The sequence below is a fragment of the Xiphophorus maculatus genome, chromosome 19 (genome assembly GCF_002775205.1).
Source record: "Xiphophorus maculatus strain JP 163 A chromosome 19, X_maculatus-5.0-male, whole genome shotgun sequence".
Taxonomy (NCBI): Eukaryota; Metazoa; Chordata; class Actinopteri; order Cyprinodontiformes; family Poeciliidae; genus Xiphophorus; species Xiphophorus maculatus.
The window spans coordinates 24,953,198-24,979,742 of NC_036461.1; the positions used below are offsets into that span (position 1 = coordinate 24,953,198).

The 26,545-nt window shown below is 43.1% G+C and overlaps 2 protein-coding genes across 5 annotated transcripts; one reads left to right on the forward strand and one right to left on the reverse strand.

Moving 5' to 3' along the window:
• Nucleotides 1-137: 137 nt before the first annotated feature.
• On the reverse strand, nucleotides 138-10,402 carry LOC102238381 (sex comb on midleg-like protein 4). Of its 4 annotated transcripts, XM_023353282.1 has the most exons (9): nucleotides 10,334-10,402; nucleotides 8,765-8,864; nucleotides 7,609-7,851; nucleotides 5,277-5,406; nucleotides 4,305-4,529; nucleotides 3,983-4,144; nucleotides 3,679-3,903; nucleotides 3,443-3,591; nucleotides 138-1,915 (listed from the first exon to the last, which is right to left on the reverse strand). In XM_023353282.1, the coding sequence occupies exons 2-9, from the start codon at nucleotides 8,765-8,767 to the stop codon at nucleotides 1,790-1,792; spliced, it is 1,263 nt and encodes a 420-aa protein (XP_023209050.1). In that variant the 5' UTR covers nucleotides 8,768-8,864; nucleotides 10,334-10,402; the 3' UTR covers nucleotides 138-1,789. The 4 variants fall into 4 exon arrangements, with proteins under 4 accessions (XP_023209050.1, XP_014324326.2, XP_023209049.1 ...); XM_014468840.2 differs by lacking the exon at nucleotides 10,334-10,402 and having other exon boundaries at nucleotides 8,765-8,963; XM_023353281.1 differs by lacking the exon at nucleotides 10,334-10,402 and having other exon boundaries at nucleotides 4,329-4,529; nucleotides 8,765-8,961.
• LOC102216571 (AFG1-like ATPase) lies at nucleotides 9,947-16,220 on the forward strand. The gene is made up of 13 exons (XM_005799278.3): nucleotides 9,947-10,106; nucleotides 10,367-10,590; nucleotides 12,098-12,149; nucleotides 12,238-12,339; nucleotides 12,546-12,676; nucleotides 12,766-12,865; nucleotides 13,369-13,427; nucleotides 13,504-13,586; nucleotides 13,666-13,736; nucleotides 13,815-13,915; nucleotides 14,540-14,680; nucleotides 14,755-14,865; nucleotides 15,711-16,220. Exons 1-13 carry the CDS (start codon nucleotides 9,962-9,964, stop codon nucleotides 15,849-15,851), a joined length of 1,461 nt encoding a protein of 486 aa, XP_005799335.3. The 5' UTR covers nucleotides 9,947-9,961; the 3' UTR covers nucleotides 15,852-16,220.
• Nucleotides 16,221-26,545: the final 10,325 nt, after the last annotated feature.

Sequence of the window (26,545 nt, forward strand, 5' to 3'; positions counted from 1 at the left end):
ATGTGTAAATTTAAAAAAAAAAAAAAAGATTAATCGTCAAACAAACAAAAAAAAACTAAATAATTGTTAGTTGCAGCATTAAAAAAAATGAAGTTCTCCCTTCAAAACGACGAGAAGAAGTGACTTCACACAAGAGCTTTGGGACTCTTGGTTGAGTTTTAATGCTCACATACAGTACAGCACAGTCAGAAGATCCTCTGGAGATCTCACAAACACAAAAGCAAACAGTTAAATACGTAGATAAAGTGTAGCACCAGCAGAGCCTCAGCGGACTCTCCTAAAAACTCTTACTCGCTGTGATTTTCAAAGCAAAACGCCTCCGTCTGAATGTCACTGGACACGGTTCACCTGCAGCATCTCACAGCAGCGTTCACCTACAAAGGTTAATCATTTAGAAAAGGACGCATACCGTACCACCAAAAGTGGCATACAAAAGCAATATTAAATAATAAATGCATTTACATAAGCGTCAGGGGTTTCAGGTGTTTTGGCAACTTTCTGTATCGACACTAATGTTTAAATAATAAAAAAATAGAAAAACAAGAAACTTCATCTGAGAGTATATGAAGCGGAGATAACCGGCACGTAACAATCTTGCATTCTAAGACATAAATATATCACACCGACTGTGCCGTCATTTTCTTTTCTTTATATTCTGCGTTATTTTGCTTTGCTATACTGTTTAAATATTCGAGTTATACAAAAACAAAGAATGACAAATCCATTACTAATACGGTAATGTGAAAAAATAGTATCAAAGGGATTTTCTAAACCTGTGAATCGAATGCGACGCTGCTTTAAATGCGCCGTTGTTCAGTACTGGTACAGTTATGTATGGAGCCTGCTAAGTAGACAAGATGACAACATGTTTGGTTGGTGATTTATGATTGTTGTGGAAAAAAAACATCTTCTTTTTACTTATTGGGCTACATGTGTGAAAGATGTTTTTCAGAGTCAAGATTGTACAGTTCTGGTCAGAAATTTACCTCCACCCATGAACATGACATTAGAATGATATTAGCATAATTTTGAGCATTTAATGATTTTATTATCATTTAATTTCTTTTCTTTTTTTTCCAATTTGTTTCCATAATAGAAAAAAATGGAACAACATAAAACAGAAATTAGGTCCACAACTTTGGATTTGTTGTGGATTTTCTCTAATAAGACTCAAATATTTACATACACACACCCTCACTAGTCTCTAGTTAAATATATCATAACAGAGATATTTTATCAGGCATCCATGATAAGGATAAGTGACTTCTGACTGGAACTGTACGTCGAGATCTGCGAACGTAGATCAGGTAGAGAGAGAACAATAGGCGAATTTGTGGTAATTGCGTGTGACATCATGAAATTGTTGGCAAACTGGTTCAGAAAGAGTCTTCTGGTCTGTGAGCCTCTGGGAATCTCAGTCTACAAGTGTCAGATCAGATTCTTTGGCTGTCCGTCTGCTTCGATTTGCTCTGTTGGTTAAATAAAACTCAAATTTTCCCCCCTAACAGCAGACGTTTTTAATTTTTAGCCTCTCGGAACATAAATGAATTACTTTCTGTAGGTTTTCATCCGCTGAAATGCCCTTTTACGATCCCATTAGGACCATTTAATGCTAAAACGGAGGTAAAACTTATGCTAAAAATGTTTCTAAAAGGCTGAAAATGTAAAGCATAAGAAGGATCCTAATTCAAACGGAGACTTTTTCCTCTCCCATCGGATCACAGACCGGCTGCCCAGAGAACCGAACCCCTCTAGAATGTTCTACCGGACACCGGGTTTGGCACAGTTTTCAGAACTTGGTCTGCTTTAGTTTGTCGATGTGGTAGCACAGCTTCAAGGCCGGCCCGAGCTTCAGTCCGAGGTACTTCATGATCATGTCGCTCTTTAGGAGCAGCAAGGCGTTTCCGTCAATCTCCTGGAAGAAGAAGATTTATTTTTTATTTATAACAAAACATTTATTTACAATAATGAAGTGCACAAAATACAATTAAAAACACAAGATATCACATCAGGACAAGCTTAAAAATAATTAAATAAGGTGCTTGTTAAATATCAGTTTTCCCTGATGAGATTTCACAAAATCCCATTGAAACCCCATAGCGGCAGGGAATTTTTTTATATTTCCAGTGGCTCTGTGGGAGCAAAACTCCGGCCTCAGCCTGGCCTTGACGTTGCACTTCCACAGAGCCTCAGCATCGAGTTGATGCATATGTGGAAATCAGTGAGGTTTTCCTTCTGGACTCACAAAAACAACTGTAAGGAATTAATGATGGATACTTAATAGTTATGAATCAAACGTCCAATCAGGCATGAATGTATCAAAATTAACTGAGTAAACGGATTTCCTTCATCGGGGAGCTATTTTTGCAACTTTACAAAAAACAAATTTGGAAAAACAAAATATATCACAATCGGATGCATGAAACATCGGCACTGACATCGGTACCGGCCAATATTCGTCTTTTCCTTTTACATTTTGGTAAAAGAAAAAGTTTTATTTATCGGTCCGATAAATAAAAGTGGACCTATTTTAACAACCAATATTGAGTTCCGTGTTCTTGCCGTTTGTTTCGGGAGGTGCAGGAGAGAAGGGTGGTCATGTGGTTTTTGTTTTATCATGTGACAATGACAGTGATGCAGCAAAGGATTGTGGGGAGTTTAACTGAAGCAGCGAACCAGTGGTACTCTTGGGAAGGTCAGCATCTGATTGGTTGTAAATCACTCTCCTGTAAATGGATTCTTCCATTAGCATTTCGAACTGCTGACCGTGAAAACAGTAATCTTGCTATAAAAGTTGGGTTTCATCTCTACTGCAGGTGCTTGAAGGCAAATCATAACAGAGTGTGTTGGATCTTTAAAAACTAAATGGTGAACCAAACAATTAATTACGGCGATCAGGCTTGGATCTTTTCCCTCATTGAAAACATACCTGGAGTTTTGCCTTGATTCTTTTATGCATTTTTGAGAAATCCTTGAATCTCCCATGGCAACCATTTTGAGACGTTTAAGTTTGTACTTTTCAGGAGAGCGGTTGTAAACGGCATAATGCAGTGTTTTGATGACTTCCTGAAGGCGGGGTGTTGGAGAGAGCAGCAGCTTCTTAAAGGGACAGAGGCCCAATTTCAAGGCATCAAATTTAGAAGTCAAATCTCTTTAAGGTTATATTTTAAGTACAGAAAATTTTTAAATCACCTGAAGGTGACAGCTTCTTGTTATTTGTGCTATAAAATGGTACTCTGGCCAGGAAAATACATAAATATATTATTTTAACATTATGACTTATGGGTTTTAAACATGGGATTATTTGACAGTCTCAGAAACCTCATCTGTGGGATGAAACCATCATTTCAGCTCAATCTAAAGGTCTTCTTCAAAGTTCTTGTCAGAGCTGTGAGAGTCACACACCTAAGAGTTCATATCGCTGCACACACATCCGACTCACGTGCTTCCTGAAGATGTCTGCATGTGGGCCCAGAGCCTGGGGATCTGCATCTCTGATGAACCAAACCACGTCCTCCACAGACCACGTGGTCGGGTCCTTATTGGCCGGAGCTTTGGATTCCTGGGATTCTGGAGACACATTATATCCTCCTGAGAGAACAGAGTGAGGAGTTTTTACTCCTCTCAGCGGAACAAAGGTCAACACCAGGACAGGTTTGTGTTGGGGCGGTCTCTCACCCGTCCTGTTGCCGTCCGGGAACATGTTGGGGCTGGAGGCCGGCTGCCTGCACATGCTCACGGAGCCCAAGCTGCCGGAGAACTGCTGCGAAGAGCGAAACCCGTAGGAGGACTTGGAGGAGTAGGACGAGCTGATGGAGCCGAAGGCGGAATCGCCGTGGTCGATGGAGTAGCGCTTGCCTTCTGACTGGTCTCCATGATAGTCGTCGGCCACAGACGTCTCAGCTAGTGCCAAGATAGAGCCACGTCAAGACAGAATCAGAGCAAGTTTGGTGTATGTGACTCTTGGATGCTAAAGCGATACCGTCTGAGTGATAGGATCCACCGCTGCGCTGGCTAATGGGCTGATCGCTGAAGAGGTTTTCACAGTGCAGGCTGCGACAGAGCTTCTTGAGGAAACGAAGCACATAGTCGATGCTGTTCACCACAGGGAGGCTCAAAAGATGCTGCTTCCCATCAAATGTGGCTGGAAGCGCAAAACGACACCAGTTTACACTTTATTTCTCACAAATCGGATTATTAAACCTCTACCGAGGGGCCGGGGGGGTTTCTCTCCTCTCAACCCAATCTCAATTTAAGTGCAAAAAGATTAAAAAAAAGTTAAGTAAACAAGCAGAGAACAACACCTGGTCGAGGTCTTGGTACAGCACCTGATATTTTTTCTCCTCCGTAGCCTTGCGTGAGGAGAGTGAACACGGTTTTTTGCTGGAAGGCGCTGTCGATGCAGCCCTGGACGGCCTGCTGCAGCACTACGGACGGCCGGTCGGGTCCGAAGTGATCGGGAAGCTGCTGGATCTTCTTCCTATCCAGGTTGGGGCCCGTGTTGGCCTGCTTGTTGATGTAGATGCAAACTGAAGCAAAGGAGAGATGGCACCTTGGATTGGGTTTTTCTGTCAAGTTTGGCTGTTTGTTTGGTTTTTTTTGTTTAATCTCTTGAGGTCGGGTATGAAGGGAACCCTGGAAAAGGCATTAGGGACGCAAGTTATCAATTCATGAGTTGATCTAAATTTGACTAACGAATGACTGAGAAGCGGCTATTTCTTCAAAACCAAAGATTTCTCTTATGTAAAGACAGCTAACTGTCTTTACATATCATAAAGGTAGATTTAAAAAATATGTATATTATGAAACTTAAAGAACTTGTTGAGTGTTTATATTTCAGAACAGAACCACATAAAGTTCATTTTGCATCCCACACTGGACTCTGTTTTCTCTTTGCCATTTCTGGTATGGCCCCGCCATCTTTGTTTCTGTATCAACTGGCTCTGGTTAAGGATGACCAGCAGCACCCTCTTCTGGATTATAACCAAATTATAAGTCTAAAAGAAGGCATAAGTGGACTTTATTAGATAATCGATTGGAACTAATTTTGATCCAATAAACCATTAATCGACAATTAATCGTAAGTCATTCACTTGTTTGCATCCTTAAAAGACCCTTTTTACTTATTTCATTTTAGATATTTCCAGATTTTATCTGGTCGGCCAGATAAAATCCAACTTAAAACGTTAAGGTTTGTGGTTATAAGGTTTTAAAACAGGAAAAACTTCAAATTATATGTAAACTTCTATGAGGCGCTATCTTTTTTTTTTTTTTACCTGTTAGCACCTGGGCTGTGGCAGAATGGGGGATGGTGGCGGCGTCCTGAGGGATGGAGCTCATATCAGGCTCGGGCGTGCTGCTGGGTGGAGAAATAGCCAGAGGGGTCATCACCATCCGCGGTTTGAGCTGTAGAAGAAAAAGTTTCAGAATGCATTTTAATCACGCAGCAGGAGGTTAATTATCAGAGTACTTTTTAAAGAGTTGTTCCTCTAAAGTTGGAACAATAACGTGTCTGCAGCAAAAAAATAAAAATAAAATCTCCCAGATGCTACGTTTTACGCAGTGGTAACACTAACAAGGTATGCTGGGGTTTCACCAGTTTAACTAAAATTTCTTTTCAGATAATTTCTGTGCTTTCAAGTCATTTAAATTTGAGTAGCAAGAGGAAGACACACTCCACAGCGTGGAGTAATGCCTCAGTGTCCGTCTCGGCAAAGATCAGCAGCTGGCTATGAGCAAAACGCCGCTGACTTCCCGTCAGCTAAACATTCGTCATCAGATTTTATTGTTGGTTTTTTGGGCTCGTTTGGTCTGGCAAAAACAGGTTCCTTACCGAACAAAGAGGTCAAAAGGTCAAATATTTTCAAACGTTCCAAGAATTACCGTATTTTTTGGACTATAAGCCGCTACCTTTTTCCCACGCCTTGAACCATGCGGCTTTTCTGTGGATTTTTCTTCAACCACCAGGGGGCTCTTTAGCAGGAAGTGAATCATTGGAAGTCAAAATTGGAAATCAAGGAAGAAAGTGATCATTTTCATTTAGAACAAGCACATGCTAGCAGCAGGCACGTTGGAGAAATGTTTTCAAACTCAAAGCCCTTCATCATGGAAACAACACGAAGAAGTTAATATGATGCAGCTTTTAAGTTGAGGGCTGTTGATCTGGTAGTACAGGAGGGAAATACAGCCACTGCACGTAAACTTGGCGTGAACGAAACCAAGGTTCAGCGTTGGAGACGCCTTAATAAATCCAGCAGCCCTTTGCTGCAGAAAACCGAGAACGGTGGAGATACCAGGGGCTTATAGATGTACATTTCTAGTTAAAAAAAATAAAAATAAAAATGTAGGTGCAGCTTATAGTATGGTGCGCTCTACAGTCCGGGAAATACGGTAAAATAAGTTTAAAAAGTGGCTGAATATCCTTCTCCAGTTCTGTGAAACAACTTCCTGCAGTCAACATGAACTGAGCTTTAAAACGTTCAAAGTTCAGGTGACGGACTCACTTGAACTCTGTGGTTTTCAACACAGCAACCACTGGACATTATGCTGTGTTTGTATTTCTAAATCTGTTTTTTGTCCATTTTTAAATCTGCTACTATTATTATATTGCGTCATACCGTTTTGTACGACCAGGCCACTGTTGAAGATGAAATTGTGGATCTCAACAAGGCTACTCATAAATAAGTGGAATAAATAAAACAAAATATTAAGAAATTTTACAACTCGTTTTTGTTAGATGCTTTTTGTTTCCCACTTTATAGTTTTACGCAGTTTTGTCGAATTTCTGTCCAACTCAACAGAGACGCATTTTTATAAATCAGAGATTTACTTCGACTTTAACGCAGAGTTGGGAAATAAAATGTTAATAAAATGTGTATAATTTTTTATTTATTTTCAGGAGTGATTTATTGATTCACTTTTCTTAAAACAAAAACAAAAAAACACTAACCTTTAAAATCCTATGTTGAAATTTTTTTAAAGTAAATCTTGTATTTAAGTAATTAATCCAACAGTAAGCTATGCTTCTTCTCCCTCCTTCTGAATATTTTCTCAAGTTGTTCTATAGTTATTGTATTTCCTTAAGTTCTACTTGATATTATGACATTTATGTTATTTTGTAACAAGTTGGAAGCTATCTATCATTTACATATTCAAAATAAATGCCAAAAAAAAAAACTGTTTCTGCTGGTAAATGTGTTGTTTTTGTAATAAGATCCTTCAGGCTGGTGTAAGGACTGTGGGTTTCTGGATATAGGAAGTATCATGTGACTGGAGTGTTTTGTTTATTTGTCATATGTTTAAAAAATTACAATAAAATATCCTGACTCAATTAACGGGAAGAACAGTTCAGATTTTTCAGCATTTGACCGGCTGATAGCCCAATCAGAACTCATCAAAACAACATTTTGCCAATGTTGATATCTGCGTTCCCCCCCCCCCCCCCCCCCCTTTTAATTCATAGTTAAAAATAAACAAAAACCAACAAGAAAAAAGAAACCTATCAGCCAAATCAGAAATGCGCTTCAGTCTGTGTTTTCAGCTCTTTGTGCTCACATCCATTTTTAATCGCCCGCCCAGCACAGTCCCATCCATCCCCATCTGGCTGACCTTGAAGCCCGGCTTTCTCCCCCTCTTCTTCGGCACTTTGAGCGGCGGCAGCGACTCGGGGTACCGGTTGGGGAAATCCATCTTGGCCACGCTGCGGAGAGGGGGCCTGCCCCTCTTCCTGCCCGGTATCTTCCCCGGCTGGCTGGGGATGAAGGAGGGAGCCACTGCGGCCGACTGCATGTCACCGTTGCTGCTGCTGCTGTCTGACTTCTGTGCCGCTGCAGCAAGTACACTCATCTGGAGCTGCAGACAAAAAAAGAAGAAGAAGGGGGGGGGGAACCTTTCAGACCTGCACTTTGCTTGCACATTGATCCTGGATACTATAAGTCGCAGCATTAGCATCCATTAGAAGCAGGCTGGGTTGCTAAAGGAAGCGTGGATTGCAGCAACATCTGACCAGTAAAAACACTCTCAGGAGAAGCACTTAGCTCTGCCGTAATTAAACAACACAAAGAGAAGCCATGGACGACCTGTAAGGGAACACCACCTCCGTCCTGCACTGATAACACATAAATAAACCTGATAGGGGAAGGGGAGGCGAAGACGGGGAGTCACTATTACCTGCTGTCCTCTATTGTGAAAGCCCAGCAGCAGAGAGCGTTTGTTTTATATCCAGCAGGCCTAAAGGTGACAAACAGCTAAATCCCTCACAATGCAGGAAAAGCCATCTAGGTTGTTTTTGGGGGTTTTTCTGCATGCGGCTTTCTCCTCTTTGGTGAACACACTGCTGCTGCTGCTGCTGCTGCTGCTCGGCACACAGGCTGCAGACATCTCATTAGACTAATGCATTCAGCACTGCCAGAGAGAGAGAGGGAGGGAGGGAGGGAGAGAGCAAGAGGAAGAGGAAGGGGGGGGGGGGTGAAATTGACTTCACCATGGCTACCCAGCTATGAATTACCATTAAGATGACAGCGTCTACCCTGTTGTTAAAAGAAGACGAAACAGAGGGAAGGAAACAAAAAAAACTCCAACAAAAAACAAACAACAAAATAAACAGATAAGGACTGTGGTTCATCTTCTCCCCCCTGCAGCAGCGCATACAAAAAGAAACAATAAGCCGGCTGCTCTCATGCTCAAAACATCTTAAAGTGAGGAGATCGGCGTGAAAGACGAGGCATGTAAACAAACGAGGAATCGATCCGTCGGCTGCACTCACCATCCGAAGCAGATGTGGAGATGTGGAGTATCCCCGCGCTCCGGGCTGCTGCTGCTGCTGCTGCTGCTGGCTCTCCTCCCTGCCTCCAATAGCAGAGCGCCTATATGAAAGCAAGGCGGATTCCACTGTAATACTGTACGTGTGTGTGTGTACAGCAGACACTGACAGACAGTGAGCGAGTGACAATATGTGTGTGTGTGTGTGTGTGTGTGCATTAAAGAGACATGGAGGGACAGGAGGAGGGGGACCTCTGTTGTCATGACAACAAGCCTGTAAGCCCTGCCGGTTGTCTGCCATGTTTTATCAGCGACTCTGGCTCAGTGCAGAGATGATAGTTTCTCCTTTTTGTTCCTTTTAGTTAAAATGTTGTTTTGGATTTAAGGCTGCAGAGGTTTACAGGGTAATCACTAGCATGTTTATGTTATTATTATCATTTTATAGATGTTTTATGAGGAACAAAAGATGAAAATGCTTGAAATACATAGTGGTTTTAGTTATCTAAATGGTATCAGTTAGTGTTTTTCTTCACTGCATTATAAAACAATGAATGTGCAACGATGGAAGTTGTGGGGAAACCTCCAAAAACATCTATCAAAACCATCTGATTAACTGCAGTTTGAGAAAGAAGAAAAACAATTGGAAAGCCTTTCAGTGATTATTTCAATTTAACTAAAATATATATTTAAAAGACCAGTAAAATAACAACTATAAAAAACTTCTGAAAGATTATTTGTTGTATCAATATACATTCCAAAAATAACTGTTATCCATGTTTTTCCTAGCATAACTTTTATGTACAGGGCCTTACAAATGTATTTATACGATTGTAAAGCCCATACAATGTGACAAATTGTTTAAAAATTGTCACATTGTACAAGAGTGAAAAATGTTTCAAAGTTTGTCACCTTCAAAGCAAAGTTTTATCCATTTTATTAACCCATTTTATTTTCAAAACTTTTTTCACAAATAATATCCTGTCTTTTTCTTTTTTTAACGTCTGATACCGCTAAATAAAAATAAATACATTCAAATATTTTGTCGCATAAAAACAGCAACAGAAAACGTCGAACGTTTCTCGTCGTAAAGTGACAAAATGTGAAAACTCAAAGTTAGAGATCTGTCGCCCCCTGCAGGATCCAGCAGAAACGTCCTCACTGTTCTTCTGTTCGGTGTTGCTGTGCTAATAAAGTTTCGCAGATGACCTTTGACACCAAGATGTCAGCCTACATGCCGCTCCCTGTGAAGATGTCACCGTCAGCCTTGGTGGGAATAAAGTGCGTTTTTAAAGAGCAGCTTTGTTCTAGAAAGATTTTAAAATGCTTAACAGAGCTCTACAGGCGAGGTGAGACGAATTAGTTGCGTGTTTTATATTAATTAGTGTTTCTTTTATTTAAAAATATCTATAAATGTGTCATTTGTCTTGTTAATTGTACGGTTATTGTTGTTTTGTACAAAGAAATAGTGAATTTTTACACCTTCTCAGCTTTCAAATGAGTTACCTTCTAAAATTTGCTCGCCTTTATAATCACAGCTCGGACTTTTGAAGCGGGAAACAATGAAGTGACGTACCTTTTTTTTTGTTTTCGGTGTGACGTCTGTCAGGTTACTCGGTGACGGCTGGCCAGGCGGCGGCGACGGCGGTGGAGGAGGTGGAGAGCGGTGTGACCGCCGCCGGGTTCAGCGGTCCTTTGGATCACTACAGCGGGCTGATCCGAGCCGGGAGCCTGCGGGAGGACGAGCACCAGAGAGCGGTACTGCAGAAGCTGGACGAGCTGCACAAAACGCTGAGAGGATACACCAATAGACCCACATCCATCATGTCGAGGGTAAACATTAACATACATGTCCTCATTTTTTATGTGACCACTAAAGAGCCGCGTATTCTTATGACTTAAACCAGAAAAAACATTGTACGTAAGTGTACCGGTTAAAAGTATGGGTTGCCAAATGTGCCAAAAATGTTTGTGCGTGTACATACTTATCTGTGTCACTGTACACAGAGCAGCAGGTGATTGCTGCATTGTCTTTGGAAAGACATAATTAGATAAAACATTTAATATTATTGGTTGTATTGGTGTCCGTACAGATGTGCTGCTATTTGATTATATTGTTCACTTTTTGAGTTCATGCAATGTGTTTGTTTTGTGTCATTTGTTGAAGTGTTGTTCTGGTTCACGGTTTTTACCTATCATTGTGTGATTTCACCCTCTTGCTGTTTGTTGTCATATTGTCTATCATACAAAATAGGATTAGAGCCACTGGGGAAAAAAAGAAATCTGACTTTATTTTCCCCTCAAAATTCAGAGATTAGAATCTGAATTATTATTATTGTTATTATTATTTATTTATTTATTTTTACGTAATTTGGAAACTGGTAAAAGAACAAAAAAATGTTTTAAATTTTTTAAAATATTTAAGTACGCATCATCATAAACTAATAGTTAATCAAATGTCATCTTAAAGTCTGATATATTAGATTTTATGTAAAAATTGATCAAATTCTGCCCTTAAATATAGGCCATAATTGTGTGTTTGAGCAGAATAGTTATCCTAAAAATATGACCATATAAACACAGAAATCTTTAACCAGAAACAAAATTTATGATTCTTTTTTTCCATGGCTATCAGGCCTTAAATCCTACAGAAAACATATAAGACGACCTGAAGAGAAAACAGCAGAAGAGAAGACTGAGGACTGTGGACAGATTCAGTCAAAGATCTGTCTCTCTGTAAGATGCAACCTTGTGAAACGTCACAGGAGAAAACTGAGTTCTGTCCTACTGGACAAAGGACAGAACTCAGGGATCGGCTACCGCAAACAGACTGGGCAAAGTTTGACCAACTTTGCCAACAATTGTGCCGCCAAAGATTTTGTTGGGAAAAAAAAAAAAGTTAATGTTGGAATTTTTTCCTCCCACTGAATATATATGCAAAATTTTCTCAAATTTATTGCCTTTTTTCTTCCTCCCATTCAAGGTCTTGAAAAATACCGTGCTTCAGTATTTTTATTTTTTTACGTCTGATCTGTTTAAGGATTTTTTTGTTTTTCTCCTCTGTCATTATTGAGTTTATTTAAACTTTGCTTTTAACTTTGGAATTTATTGAACTTCTTAAATTTCCTATTGGAATCAATAAAATATTTTTGAATTTGAATTGAACAAAAATATTTCAGATGCTTCACTAATGGTAAAAAGAGAAGAAAGCAGCCTCTGCTTGTTCATGAAACTGCTTTCAATTACTTTTTGACATGATGAAAAATCTTCCTAACTCAAACTGGTCAGAATCTTGTTACTGATTTACGTGTGTGTGTGTGTGTGTGTGTGTGTTCTCCAGTTTTTCTCCAAACCAAAGCCCCCTCAAGGCTGCTACATCTACGGCGACGTCGGTAAGAGAACTGAAGCATGAAGCCTGATCATCTGGCTTTAATGCGTTTTATTTATTCATACGATCCTGTTATGTTGTTTTTGTTTCAGGCACAGGGAAGACGATGGTGATGGACATGTTTTATTCACATGTGGAAACGGAGAGGAAGAAGAGGGTCCACTTCCACGGTTTTATGTTGGACGTGCATAAAAGTGAGTGGTTTGTCTGGTTCTGAGGTAACAGCGCTTTGGTTCGGCGCAGAATAATGGATGAAGAAATTAGCTCCGAAGGCATCGACAAAAACGACATGCTCCTCCTCCATCGAGAGACAGACGTTCATTTTGGGAAAAGTCACACAGGGTTGTTAATACTTCTCCAACATTTTTTTTTTCACCTAATTTTCGTTGCTTGGTTTCAGGAATCCATCGGTTGAAGCAGAGCATGCCCAAAAGGAAAGCAGGGAAAATGGCCAAATCTTACGACCCCATCGCTCCGGTCGCCGAGGAGATCAGCGAGGAGGCCCGTCTGCTTTGCTTCGATGAGTTCCAGGTGCTTTAAATGACCTTCTTAAAGAAACAGAACCCCCACGTGTTTATTCACGCTGTTAAAATGACTCTTCTTGCTAACTTCCATTTCAGGTCACAGATATCGCCGATGCCATGATCCTAAAGCAGCTCTTTGAAAATCTGTTTCTGAACGGCGTTGTTGTCGTGGCGACGTCCAACCGTCCACCTGAAGGTCATTAGTGAGGTTTTTAGCACATTTGCTCAAAACTGCATATTTTTTGTAGTTTTTGTCTGGATAGGAAGAAACTAATCAATTAAATAAATAAAAAAGTTATTGGAAGTTTTTCCTCCCCAAAACAACCGAAATTAAAGATCGTAGGTTTTGTGTCACTCTAATATTATTCTACAGGTAAAATTGTAGCTTGGCACGTTTACCCAGCCAATAATTGAAACCAGTAAAGGAGGGATTTTTTTGTTTATTATTATAATTCGTAAGAAAGGGAAGTTCAAATCATTGTAGACCCAAAACTATAAGAGTTTTTGACATTATTAAAAGAAACACACCAAGTTTGCAAACACTTTTGGACTCGGATGGGAAAAAATGAAGGAAAATATTCAGGCTGTTCTTGGTGATAAGAACAGGATTTGGGTCTGTTTCTGTTTAAAACGGATTCATTTAGTTAATATTTCACAAAAGCCGCAGCTAACATTTCAAAACCCGTTATGTTCCATCAGATTTGTATAAAAACGGCCTGCAGAGAGTCAACTTTGTGCCTTTCATCGCGGTGTTGCAGGTAAGTTAAAACATACTGAACCCGCCTTCCAGCAGACGGCCCTTTAAAGGTGAAACGTCTCTTTGGCCACCTGCAGAAATATTGCCAAACTCTTCGCCTCGATTCAGGCATCGACTACCGCAAACGGAACAGACCTTCTGCGGGGAAACTTTACTTCCTGTAAGTCATGCTCGGCTTGACGAAAACATAGCAGGAATGCTGCTTTTCTTTCTTTTAGCAATTCTTTCATTCTCTGTAGCTCCGGTGAACCTGACGCCGAGGCAACGCTGGACAAAATGTTCGACGAGTTGGCTTTTAAACAGAACGACAGTGAGTGCCCAACTCCACACCTGCCAACGTCTGCTACTGTGGCACATGGCTAACATTCGTCTTTTCTTAAATGTTTAGTTACCCGGCCGCGAGTTTTAAACGTTCACAACCGGAAGGTCCGTCTGAACAAAGCCTGCGGGACGATCGCAGACTGTACGTTTGAGGAGCTGTGCGACAGAGTGAGTCTGTTTGTTTCGCATTTTTAGGGTTGATATTGTTTGACCTGACAGGGGTGATGCATTCAGCATGTGTCCATAAACACAGAGAGCCCCACACTGCAAAAATACTATATATTACCAAGTATTTGGTCGAGTTTGAAGTGCAAATATCTTGATACAGTTGAAGTAAGAGAAAACTAATTAACAAGTCATTTCTCAGCAACATAGAAGAGCTTGTTTTAAATCAATACTTTCTTAATATTGATGAAAAAGTAGTGGTTACATTTTTCAGATTATTTCATTAAAAACCTGGGGAAAAAATCTTGTTATAAGTGAAATAATCTGCCAATGGAACAAGAACTTTTTCATCAATATTAAGGAGTTATTGACTTAAAACAAGCTTCTATTTATTGCTGAAAAGTTGTTTTTAAGTTAGTTTTGTCTGATTTCAAGATATTTGCACTAGAAACTAGACAAAAACTGCTTGTTAAGATGTTGTGTTTTTGCAGTGGACTTTGAAAAACACAGTTTTAAGTGACTATCTTATGAAAATTAAACATTAAACATTTGTTTCATTGAATCTAACATGAAACAAGGTTGTTTTTTTTGCTGCCTTATGTTGAAACCCAGAAATCTCTCTTTCAGCCTTTAGGGGCCAGCGACTACCTGGAAATATCCAGACTGTTTGACACAGTCTTCATCCGACACATTCCTCTGCTGACGCTCAACAAGAAAACTCAGGCCAGGCGGCTCATAACGCTCGTGGACGCGCTCTACGACCACAAGGTACGCCGCCGTCGCTCGTTCGCCCTCCCGGCCCGTGGAGCGAGACGCAAACGTGGAGTCTTCTCTCGGCTCAGGTGCGGGTGGTGATACTCGCCGAACGCCCGCTGGAGGACATTTTTGTTCAAGACGGGGATCACAGTCACGACGAGAGCCACATTCTGATGGATGACCTGGGGCTGAAAAGGGTGAGAATCTGTTTTACCGTTGAGCCTGTTTTCCATGAACAGTCTGTGCTGTCGGGACAGAAAAACATCAGCAATTAAAGATCCTGTCACTCAGAGGGGCTTAGAAAAACGTCAGGAGACAGAAGTGCAGATCCAAAGAGTCGAGTTTCTAGTGGAAATATATTAATGAACTTGAAATAAAACCAAACTAACTCACTAATAGTGTTTCAGCAGGAAATAGGGGTTTGTTTTAAGTAAATAATTTCTTAAAGTAGTATGTAAAATCAACTCTTATGAGCTTGTGATGACTTCCTGAAGGCAGTTTCAAAAAGAGCAGGATTTTTTTAAAGCGATCCAGACCCAGTGTCCTAACCTTTTTCAGCTTGAACATTCTGTTTTGTTTCTTACTTCTGTGTGATGAGTAAAAGTTAGTTTTCATGGTTTAAGTGCAACCAAATCTCTTCCTTTTCCAAACTAATTAGGCATTCAGATCTGAACATTTCTTGAAAAGTTTTTAAAAATATATTTTTGTAAGACGTTCTATTTGTCACATTTTTAGCATTTTTTAAATTGTAGTTTTATATCTGAATCAAATTATAGATTTTACTGGTGATTCTGTAAAAATTGAGTAACTCTGTCATTCTCCGTCTGTCTACAATGTTCTGAAAGTTGAAAATAACATTTTGCATTTCTGATTGGACCAGCATTAAATCTACTCCTCTACTTACTTTTTTTTTTATTATGTGGCCAAAATCAACATTGAGTGCCCCAAACTTCACTGAAAACTCACATTTCTCCACTAATATTCTTATATTTCTCTAAAGCGTCGCCTGTTTCCACTCAGTAAACTTTTCTCTCCGTAACAGGACGAAGCCAGCAGTCTGTCCATCTTCAGCGGGGAGGAGGAGAAGTTTGCCTTCCAGAGAACCGTTTCTCGACTCACAGAGATGCAGACTGAAGATTACTGGCTGGACGGGGACAGAAGCTTAAAAGCTTCCGGAAAATAAGAATGCAGGATACTTTATGAACTACTCTCATATATGCCAAAAAAAATACTACACTACTCTATCTCCCCTTTGCACAGAGCACCAGGGGACTGCTTAACAGTATCTGTGCAAATGTACATACAATATTTATTAGTATCTAAAATAATTTTGTCATTTAAATGCAAATTTGCACTTTAAGCGTCATTTTAAGGTGGATTTTTGGGAAGGCATGTCGCTTTTGATCCAGTGTCATATAATAACTCAAGTTTTTTAACTTCTCTGTTGTTTGGGGAAAAGATATAAAAACACAACATGGACAGTTGATAGAGATATGGAAGTTTATGAGTCTGTTTTGTTTTAAGTATTTCAATAAAATGATTTTATGTTTTATCTTAATCAATGAGTCTAAATTGATGGATCAGTCCAGTCTGAAAGCAATGGTTAGCTGCTTCTGAAGAAAAGATAATATAAATATGACCACTTTAAATCTTGGTTTCTTATCTGCAAAGAGATACTTTTATTTTTATTTATTTCCAAAATTTCAGTGGACTAACATGGATTATTTATCCCCCTTTCTGGCATTTAGTCAACCAGACTCCCATATATTTAAAGGGGATTTTGTGATTAGACCAACAATAAGTACCACGTATGTATAGAATGGAATAATAATATTTTATTTATAGTGCACTTTACATGTACTGTAAATCTCAAAGTGCTACAAAATGACAATAAAAGCAAAAACCAATCTAAAAACTCGTTTTAAATAAATGGAAGGAAATCGCTACACGGGCCACCAGAACATTTTCAAGTCTTACCACAGATACTGTGGATCTCTGCAGCTCCTCCAGAGACACAGTGAGCCTCCAGTCTGCTTTTCTTTTCTTTGTTATTAAACCAACCAATCGAGTTTCGTCTGTTGAACACGATTCATATACTCAAATCCAACTCAAAGTGCATTACAAAGGTTAGGAGCAGACAAACACAATGAAATGATCAAATCAAAGGAAACTATATGAAACAGTAATAATTATTGGTGATAAAACAATGAGGAATTAAAAGTGTGAGAGCTCAATCAGAGGAACTGTGGAAAAGCACTTAGATTATTCAGAAAACACTTGATATGTAAACTAGATAAGATATACCGTATGTTCCGCACTATAAGGCGCACTACATTATAAGGCGCCTAGAATAGACGCTACAGTAGAGGCTGGGGTTATGTTATGCATCCATTAGATGGAACTGCGCTAAAGGGAATGTCAACAAAATAGTCAGATAGGTCAGTCAAACTTTATTAATAGATTGCAAACCAGCGTTCTGAAAACTCTGTTCATTCCCAAAATGAATGAACAGCTGTTTTATTATTTTCCCCGAGGTAAAGTAAGTGACGTGGTATTTTCGTGACACAGTTTATCTTTTAACAGCAGCAAGGTGTAACATATAGTGGAGGGGAACTTTTCCTCGATTCAATAAACACGTAAAAAACAGTCTGATACTGTTACAGTAAATCAAACGTTAGTGCGATCACAATATATATCCACTGCCGCACCATTGATTGGTTCATGTTAAATTCTCTCGCTGCTGCTCTATTCCCGTGTTCTACTGCGTGACTGATCGCCTTGAGCTTAAACTCTGCGTCGTAAGCTTGTCTCTTAATAGGAGCCATTTTGGGGTCTTTACACAAAACCCAGCGTGCACCGCACACTTCTTCTTCTACGGGGGAAAATGAAGTCGGCAGCTGCTTACTGTAGTTGAGAGACCTGCTGTGGCTCAATATTGGTCCATATATAAGGCGCACCGGATTATAAGGCGCAATGTTGGCTTTTGAGAATTTTGAAGGTTTTTAGGTGCGCCTTATTGTGAGGAAAATACGGTAATAGCCCTTTTTTTTGACAGAAACCCATTTTTGATTTTTGTGTAAATTTTTCATTATTTTCAATCTCAATCTGTCAGCTGAAATTGAGTCACACGTTGTTTGTGGTGCCAAACACGAATAGACGTAGTCTTGGCGGCTAACCACATCTCATCATTTCTCCCATGTAAAACATGAACTAATGATAGGAACAGACTGATATCACTCTGATGTTAATGAATACATATCAAGCTGCGTTCACACTGCAGCCTGAAGTGACCCAATTCTGATTTTTTTTTTTTTTACGTAATTCGACCTGTATCTGATCTTTTCATGACGGTCTGAACACTGAGCACTTCTTCTTTTTATGGCGGTTGGGAGAAAACTGAGACCACTGACGCTACTGCGCCCTCTACTGCGCATGTAGGACACTTTTAGGTCGTTTGCCTGTTCAGACCTCAGAACACGATTTCAGGAGTCACAGAGGCTGAAAACGTCTGACGTCACGAGTCACAGAGGCTGAAAACTTCTGTGACTCCTGACGTCACAGAGGCTGATGACTTCTGACGTCAGGAGTCACAGAGGCTGAAAACTTCTGTGACGTCAGGAGTCACAGAGGCTGAAAACTTCTGTGACGTCAGGAGTCACAGAGGCTGAAAACTTCTGTGACGTCAGGAGTCACAGAGGCTGAACACTTCTGTGACCTCCGGAGTCAGACAGGCTGAAAACGTCCGACGTCAGGAGTCACAGAGGCTGAAAATTTCTGTGACGTCAGGAGTCACAGAGGCTGAAAACTTCTGTGACGTCAGGAGTCACAGAGGCTGAAAACTTCTGTGACTCCTGACGTCACAGAGGCTGATGACTTCTGACGTCAGGAGTCACAGAGGCTGAAAACTTCTGTGACGTCAGGAGTCACAGAGGCTGAAAACTTCTGTGACGTCAGGAGTCACAGAGGCTGAAAACTTCTGTGACGTCAGGAGTCACAGAGGCTGAACACTTCTGTGACCTCCGGAGTCAGACAGGCTGAAAACTTCCGACGTCAGGAGTCAAAAAGGCTGAAAATTTCTGTGACGTCAGGAGTCACAGAGGCTGAAAACTTCTGTGACTCCTGACGTCACAGAGGCTGATGACTTCTGACGTCAGGAGTCACAGGGGCTGAAAACTTCTGTGACTCCTGATGTCACAGAGGCTGAAGACTTCTGACGTCAGGAGTCACAGAGGCTGAAAACTTCTGTGACTCCTGATGTCGCAGAGGCTAAACAATTCCGACGTCAGGAGTCACAGAGGCTGAAAACGTCTGATGTCATGAGTCACAGAGGCTGAAAACTTCTGACGTCAGGAGTCACAGAGGCTGAAAACTTCTGTGACTGCTGATGTCACAGAGGCTGAAGACTTCTGACGTCATGAATCATAGAGGCTGAAAACTTCTGTGACTCCTGACGTCACAGAGGCTGAAAACTTCTGACGTCAGGAGTCACAGAGGCTGAAGACTTCCGACGTCAGGAGTCACAGAGGCTGAAAACTTCTGTGACTCCTGACGTCACAGAGGCTTAAGACTTCTGACGTCACAGAGGTTGAAAACTTCCACCGTCAGAAGTCACAGAGGCTGAAAACTTCTGACGTCAGGAGTCACAGAGGCTGAAAACTTCTGTGACTGCTGATGTCACAGAGGCTGAAAACTTCTGACATCAGGAGTCACAGAGGCTGAAAACTTCCAACATCAGGAGTCACAGAGGCTGAAAACTTCTGTGACTCCTGACGTCACAGAGGCTTAAGACTTCTGACGTCAGGAGTCACAGAGGCTGAAAACTTCCAACGTCAGAAGTCACAGAGGCTGAAAACGTCTGTGACCGCTCACAGAGGCTTAAGACTTCTGACGTCACAGAAGCTGAAAACTTCTGACGTCATGAGTCACAGAGGCTGAAAACTTCTGTGACTCCTCACAGAGGCTGAAACCTTCAGACGTCAGGAGTAACAGAGGCTGAAAACGTCTGTGACTGCTGATGTCACAGAGGCTGAAGACTTCTGACGTCACGAGTCACAGAGGCTGAAAACTTCTGTGGCTCCTGACGTCAAAGAGGCTGAAAACTTCTGACGTCAGGAGTCACAGAGGCTGAAAACGTCTGACGTCAGGAGTCACAGAGGCTGAAAACCTCTGACGTCAGGAGTCACAGAGGCTGAAAACTTCCAACGTCAGGAGTCACAGAGGCTGAAAACTTCTGTGACTCCTGACGTCACAGAGGTTGAAAACTTCCGACGTCAGGAGTCACAGAAGCTGAAAACTTCTGACGTCAGGAGTCACACAGGCTGAAAACTTCTGTGATTGCTGATGTCACAGAGGCTATAGACTTCTGACGTCAGGAGTCACAGGGGCTGAAAACGTCTGCTGTCAGGAGTCACAGAGGTTGAAAACTTCCGATGTCAGGAGTCACAGAGGCTGAAAATTTCTGTGACATCAGGAGTCACAGAGGCTGAAAACTTCTGTGACGTCAGGAGTCACAGAGGCTGAAAACTTCTGTGACTCCTGACGTCACAGAGGCTGATGACTTCTGACGTCAGGAGTCACAGAGGCTGAAAATTTCTGTGACTCCTGACGTCAAAGAGGCTGATGACTTCTGACGTCAGGAGTCACAGAGGCTGAAAACTTCTGTGACTCCTGACGTCACAGAGGCTGATGACTTCTGACGTCAGGAGTCACAGAGGCTGAAAACATCTGTGACTGCTGATGTCACAGAGGCTGAAGACTTCTGACGTCACGAGTCACAGAGGCTGAAAACTTCTGTGGCTCCTGACGTCAAAGAGGCTGAAAACTTCTGACGTCAGGAGTCACAGAGGCTGAAAACGTCTGATGTCATGAGTCACAGAGGCTGAAAACTTCTGACGTCAGGAGTCACACAGGCTGAAAACTTCTGTGATTGCTGATGTCACAGAGGCTATAGACTTCTGACGTCAGGAGTCACAGGGGCTGAAAACGTCTGCTGTCAGGAGTCACAGAGGTTGAAAACTTCCGATGTCAGGAGTCACAGAGGCTGAAAACTTCTGTGACGTCAGGAGTCACAGAGGCTGAAAACTTCTGTGACTCCTGACGTCACAGAGGCTGATGACTTCTGACGTCAGGAGTCACAGAGGCTGAAAACTTCTGTGACTCCTGACGTCAAAGAGGCTGATGACTTCTGGCGTCAGGAGTCACAGAGGCTGAAAACTTCTGTGACTCCTGACGTCACAGAGGCTGATGACTTCTGACGTCAGGAGTCACAGAGGCTGAAAACTTCTGTGACTCCTGACGTCAAAGAGGCTGATGACTTCTGACGTCAGGAGTCACAGAGGCTGAAAACATCTGTGACATCAGGAGTCACAGAGGCTGAAAACTTCTGTGACGTCAGGAGTCACAGAGGCTGAAAACTTCTGTGACTCCTGACGTCACAGAGGCTGATGACTTCTGACGTCAGGAGTCACAGAGGCTGAAAACTTCTGTGACTCCTGACGTCAAAGAGGCTGATGACTTCTGGCGTCAGGAGTCACAGAGGCTGAAAACTTCTGTGACTCCTGACGTCACAGAGGCTGATGACTTCTGACGTCAGGAGTCACAGAGGCTGAAAACTTCTGTGACTCCTGACGTCAAAGAGGCTGATGACTTCTGACGTCAGGAGTCACAGAGGCTGAAAACATCTGTGACGTCAGGAGTCACAGAGGCTGAAAACTTCTGTAACGTCAGGAGTCACAGAGGCTGAAAATTTCTGTGACGTCAGGAGTCACAGAGGCTGAAAACTTCTGTGACGTCAGGAGTCACAGAAGCTGATGACTTCTGACGTCACAGAGGCTGAAAACTTCTGTGACTCCTCACAGAGGCTGAACAATTCTGACGTCAGGAGTCACAGAGGCTGGAAACTTCTGTGACTCCTGATGTCACAGAGGCTGAAAACTTCTGACATCAGGAGTCACAGAGGCTGAAAACTTCTGACGTCAGGAGTCACACAGGCTGAAAACTTCTGTGACGTCAGGAGTCACAGAGGTTGAAAACTTCCGATGTCAGGAGTCACAGGGGCTGAAAACTTCTGTGACTCCGGACGTCACACATGCTGAAAACTTCCGACGTCAGGAGTCACAGAGGCTGAAAACCTCTGAGGTCATGAGTCACAGAGGCTAAAACGTCTGTAACTCCTGACGTCACAGAGGCTGAAAACTTCCGACATCAGGAGTCACAGAGGCTGAAAACTTCTGTGACTCCTGACGTCACAGAGGCTTAAGACTTCTGATGTCACAGAGGCTGAAACCTTCCGACGTCAGGAGTCACAGAGGCTGAAAACTTCTGTGACTCCTGACGTCACAGAGGCTGAAAACTTCTGTGACTCCTGATGTCACAGAGGCTGAAAACTTCCGATGTCAGGAGTCACAGGGGCTGAAAACTTCTGTGACTCCGGACGTCACACATGCTGAAAACGTCTGACGTCAGGAGTCACAGAGGCTGAAAACGTCTGACGTCAGGAGTCACAGAGGCTGAAAACGTCTGTGACTGCTGATGTCACAGAGGCTGAAGACTTCTGACGTCACGAGTCACAGAGGCTGAAAACTTCTGTGGCTCCTGACGTCACAGAGGCTGAAAACTTCTGTGACTCCTGACGTCACAAAGGCTGAAAACTTCTGACGTCAGGAGTCACAGAGGCTGAAAACTTCTGTGACTCCTGACGTCACAGAGGCTGAAAACTTCTGTGACTCCTGATGTCACAGAGGCTGAAAACTTCCGATGTCAGGAGTCACAGGGGCTGAAAACTTCTGTGACTCCGGACGTCACACATGCTGAAAACTTCTGACGTCAGGAGTCACAGAGGCTGAAAACGTCTGACGTCAGGAGTCACAGAGGCTGAAAACGTCTGTGACTGCTGATGTCACAGAGGCTGAAGACTTCTGACGTCACGAGTCACAGAGGCTGAAAACTTCTGTGGCTCCTGACGTCACAGAGGCTGAAAACTTCTGACGTCAGGAGTCACAGAGGCTGAAAACTTCTGTGACTCCTGACGTCACAGAGGTTGAAAACTTCCGACGTCAGGAGTCACAGAGGCTGAAAACTTCTGTGACTCCTGACGTCACCGAGGCTGAAAACTTCTGTGACGTCAGGAGTCACAGAGGTTGAAAACTTCCGATGTCAGGAGTCACAGGGGCTGAAAACTTCTGTGACTCCGGACGTCACACATGCTGAAAACTTCCGACGTCAGGAGTCACAGAGGCTGAAAACTTCTGTGACTCCTCACAGAGGCTTAAGACTTCTGACGTCACAGAGGCTGAAAACTTCTGACGTCATGAGTCACAGAGGCTGAAAACTTCTGTGACTCCTCACAGAGGCTTAAGACTTCTGACGTCACAGAGGCTGAAACCTTCAGACATCAGGAGTAACAGAGGCTGAAAACGTCTGTGACTGCTGATGTCACAGAGGCTGAAGACTTCTGACGTCACGAGTCACAGAGGCTGAAAACTTCTGTGGCTCCTGACGTCAAAGAGGCTGAAAACTTCTGTGACTCCTGACGTCACAAAGGCTGAAAACTTCTGACGTCAGGAGTCACAGAGGCTGAAAACGTCTGACGTCAGGAGTCACAGAGGCTGAAAACTTCTGACGTCAGGAGTCACAGAGGCTGAAAACTTCCAACGTCAGGAGTCACAGAGGCTGAAAACTTCTGTGACTCCTGACGTCACAGAGGTTGAAAACTTCCGACGTCAGGAGTCACAGAAGCTGAAAACGTCTGACGTCAGGAGTCACAGAGGCTGAAAACTTCTGACGTCAGGAGTCACAGAGGCTGAAAACTTCCAACGTCAGGAGTCACAGAGGCTGAAAACTTCTGTGACTCCTGACGTCACAGAGGTTGAAAACTTCCGACGTCAGGAGTCACAGAAGCTGAAAACTTCTGACGTCAGGAGTCACACAGGCTGAAAACTTCTGTGATTGCTGATGTCACAGAGGCTATAGACTTCTGACGTCAGGAGTCACAGGGGCTGAAAACGTCTGCTGTCAGGAGTCACAGAGGTTGAAAACTTCCGATGTCAGGAGTCACAGAGGCTGAAAATTTCTGTGACATCAGGAGTCACAGAGGCTGAAAACTTCTGTGACGTCAGGAGTCACAGAGGCTGAAAACTTCTGTGACTCCTGACGTCACAAAGGCTGATGACTTCTGACGTCAGGAGTCACAGAGGCTGAAAACTTCTGTGACTCCTGACGTCAAAGAGGCTGATGACTTCTGACGTCAGGAGTCACAGAGGCTGAAAACATCTGTGACGTCAGGAGTCACAGAGGCTGAAAACTTCTGTAACGTCAGGAGTCACAGAGGCTGAAAATTTCTGTGACGTCAGGAGTCACAGAGGCTGAAAACGTCTGTGACGTCAGGAGTCACAGAGGCTGATGACTTCTGACGTCACAGAGGCTGAAAACTTCCACCGTCAGAAGTCACAGAGGCTGAAAACTTCTGACGTCAGGAGTCACAGAGGCTGAAAACTTCTGTGACTCCTGATGTCACAGAGGCTGAACAATTCTGACGTCAGGAGTCACAGAGGCTGGAAACTTCTGTGACTCCTGATGTCACAGAGGCTGAAAACTTCTGACATCAGGAGTCACAGAGGCTGAAAACTTCTGACGTCAGGAGTCACACAGGCTGAAAACTTCTGTGACGTCAGGAGTCACAGAGGTTGAAAACTTCCGATGTCAGGAGTCACACAGGCTGAAAACTTCTGTGACGTCAGGAGTCACAGAGGTTGAAAACTTCCGATGTCAGGAGTCACAGGGGCTGAAAACTTCTGTGACTCCGGACGTCACACATGCTGAAAACTTCCGACGTCAGGAGTCACAGAGGTTGAAAACTTCCGATGTCAGGAGTCAAAGGGGCTGAAAACATCTGTGACTCCGGACGTCACACATGCTGAAAACTTCCGACGTCAGGAGTCACAGAGGCTGAAAACCTCTGAGGTCATGAGTCACAGAGGCTGAAAACGTCTGTAACTCCTGACGTCACAGAGGCTGAAAACTTCCGACATCAGGAGTCACAGAGGCTGAAAACTTCTGTGACTCCTGACGTCACAGAGGCTTAAGACTTCTGATGTCACAGAGGCTGAAACCTTCCGACGTCAGGAGTCACAGAGGCTGAAAACTTCTGTGACTCCTGACGTCACAGAGGCTGAAAACTTCTGTGACTCCTGATGTCACAGAGGCTGAAAACTTCCGATGTCAGGAGTCACAGGGGCTGAAAACTTCTGTGACTCCGGACGTCACACATGCTGAAAACGTCTGACGTCAGGAGTCACAGAGGCTGAAAACGTCTGACGTCAGGAGTCACAGAGGCTGAAAACGTCTGTGACTGCTGATGTCACAGAGGCTGAAGACTTCTGACGTCACGAGTCACAGAGGCTGAAAACTTCTGTGGCTCCTGACGTCACAGAGGCTGAAAACTTCTGTGACTCCTGACGTCACAAAGGCTGAAAACTTCTGACGTCAGGAGTCACAGAGGCTGAAAACTTCTGTGACTCCTGACATCACAGAGGCTGAAAACTTCTGTGACTCCTGATGTCACAGAGGCTGAAAACTTCCGATGTCAGGAGTCACAGGGGCTGAAAACTTCTGTGACTCCGGACGTCACACATGCTGAAAACTTCTGACATCAGGAGTCACAGAGGCTGAAAACGTCTGACGTCAGGAGTCACAGAGGCTGAAAACGTCTGTGACTGCTGATGTCACAGAGGCTGAAAACTTCTGTGACTCCTGACGTCACAGAGGTTGAAAACTTCCGACGTCAGGAGTCACAGAGGCTGAAAACTTCTGTGACTCCTGACGTCACCGAGGCTGAAAACTTCTGTGACGTCAGGAGTCACAGAGGTTGAAAACTTCCGATGTCAGGAGTCACAGGGGCTGAAAACTTCTGTGACTCCGGACGTCACACATGCTGAAAACTTCCGACGTCAGGAGTCACAGAGGCTGAAAACCTCTGAGGTCATGAGTCACGGAGGCTGAAAACGTCTGTAACTCCTGACGTCACAGAGGCTGAAAACTTCCGACATCAGGAGTCACAGAGGCTGAAAACTTCTGTGACTCCTGACGTCACAGAGGCTTAAGACTTCTGATGTCACAGAGGCTGAAACCTTCTGACGTCAGGAGTCACAGAGGCTGAAAACTTCTGTGACTCCTGACGTCACAGAGGCTGAAAACTTCTGTGACTCCTGATGTCACAGAGGCTGAAAACTTCCGATGTCAGGAGTCACAGGGGCTGAAAACTTCTGTGACTCCGGACGTCACACATGCTGAAAACGTCTGATGTCAGGAGTCACAGAGGCTGAAAACGTCTGACGTCAGGAGTCACAGAGGCTGAAAACGTCTGTGACTGCTGATGTCACAGAGGCTGAAGACTTCTGACGTCACGAGTCACAGAGGCTGAAAACTTCTGTGGCTCCTGACGTCACAGAGGCTGAAAACTTCTGTGACTCCTGATGTCACAAAGGCTGAAAACTTCTGACGTCAGGAGTCACAGAGGCTGAAAACTTCTGTGACTCCTGACATCACAGAGGCTGAAAACTTCTGTGACTCCTGATGTCACAGAAGCTGAAAACTTCCGATGTCAGGAGTCACAGGGGCTGAAAACTTCTGTGACTCCGGACGTCACACATGCTGAAAACTTCTGACATCAGGAGTCACAGAGGCTGAAAACGTCTGACGTCAGGAGTCACAGAGGCTGAAAACGTCTGTGACTGCTGATGTCACAGAGGCTGAAGACTTCTGACGTCAGGAGTCACAGAGGCTGAAAACTTCTGTGGCTCCTGACGTCACAGAGGCTGAAAACTTCTGACGTCAGGAGTCACCGAGGCTGAAAACTTCTGACGTCAGGAGTCACACAGG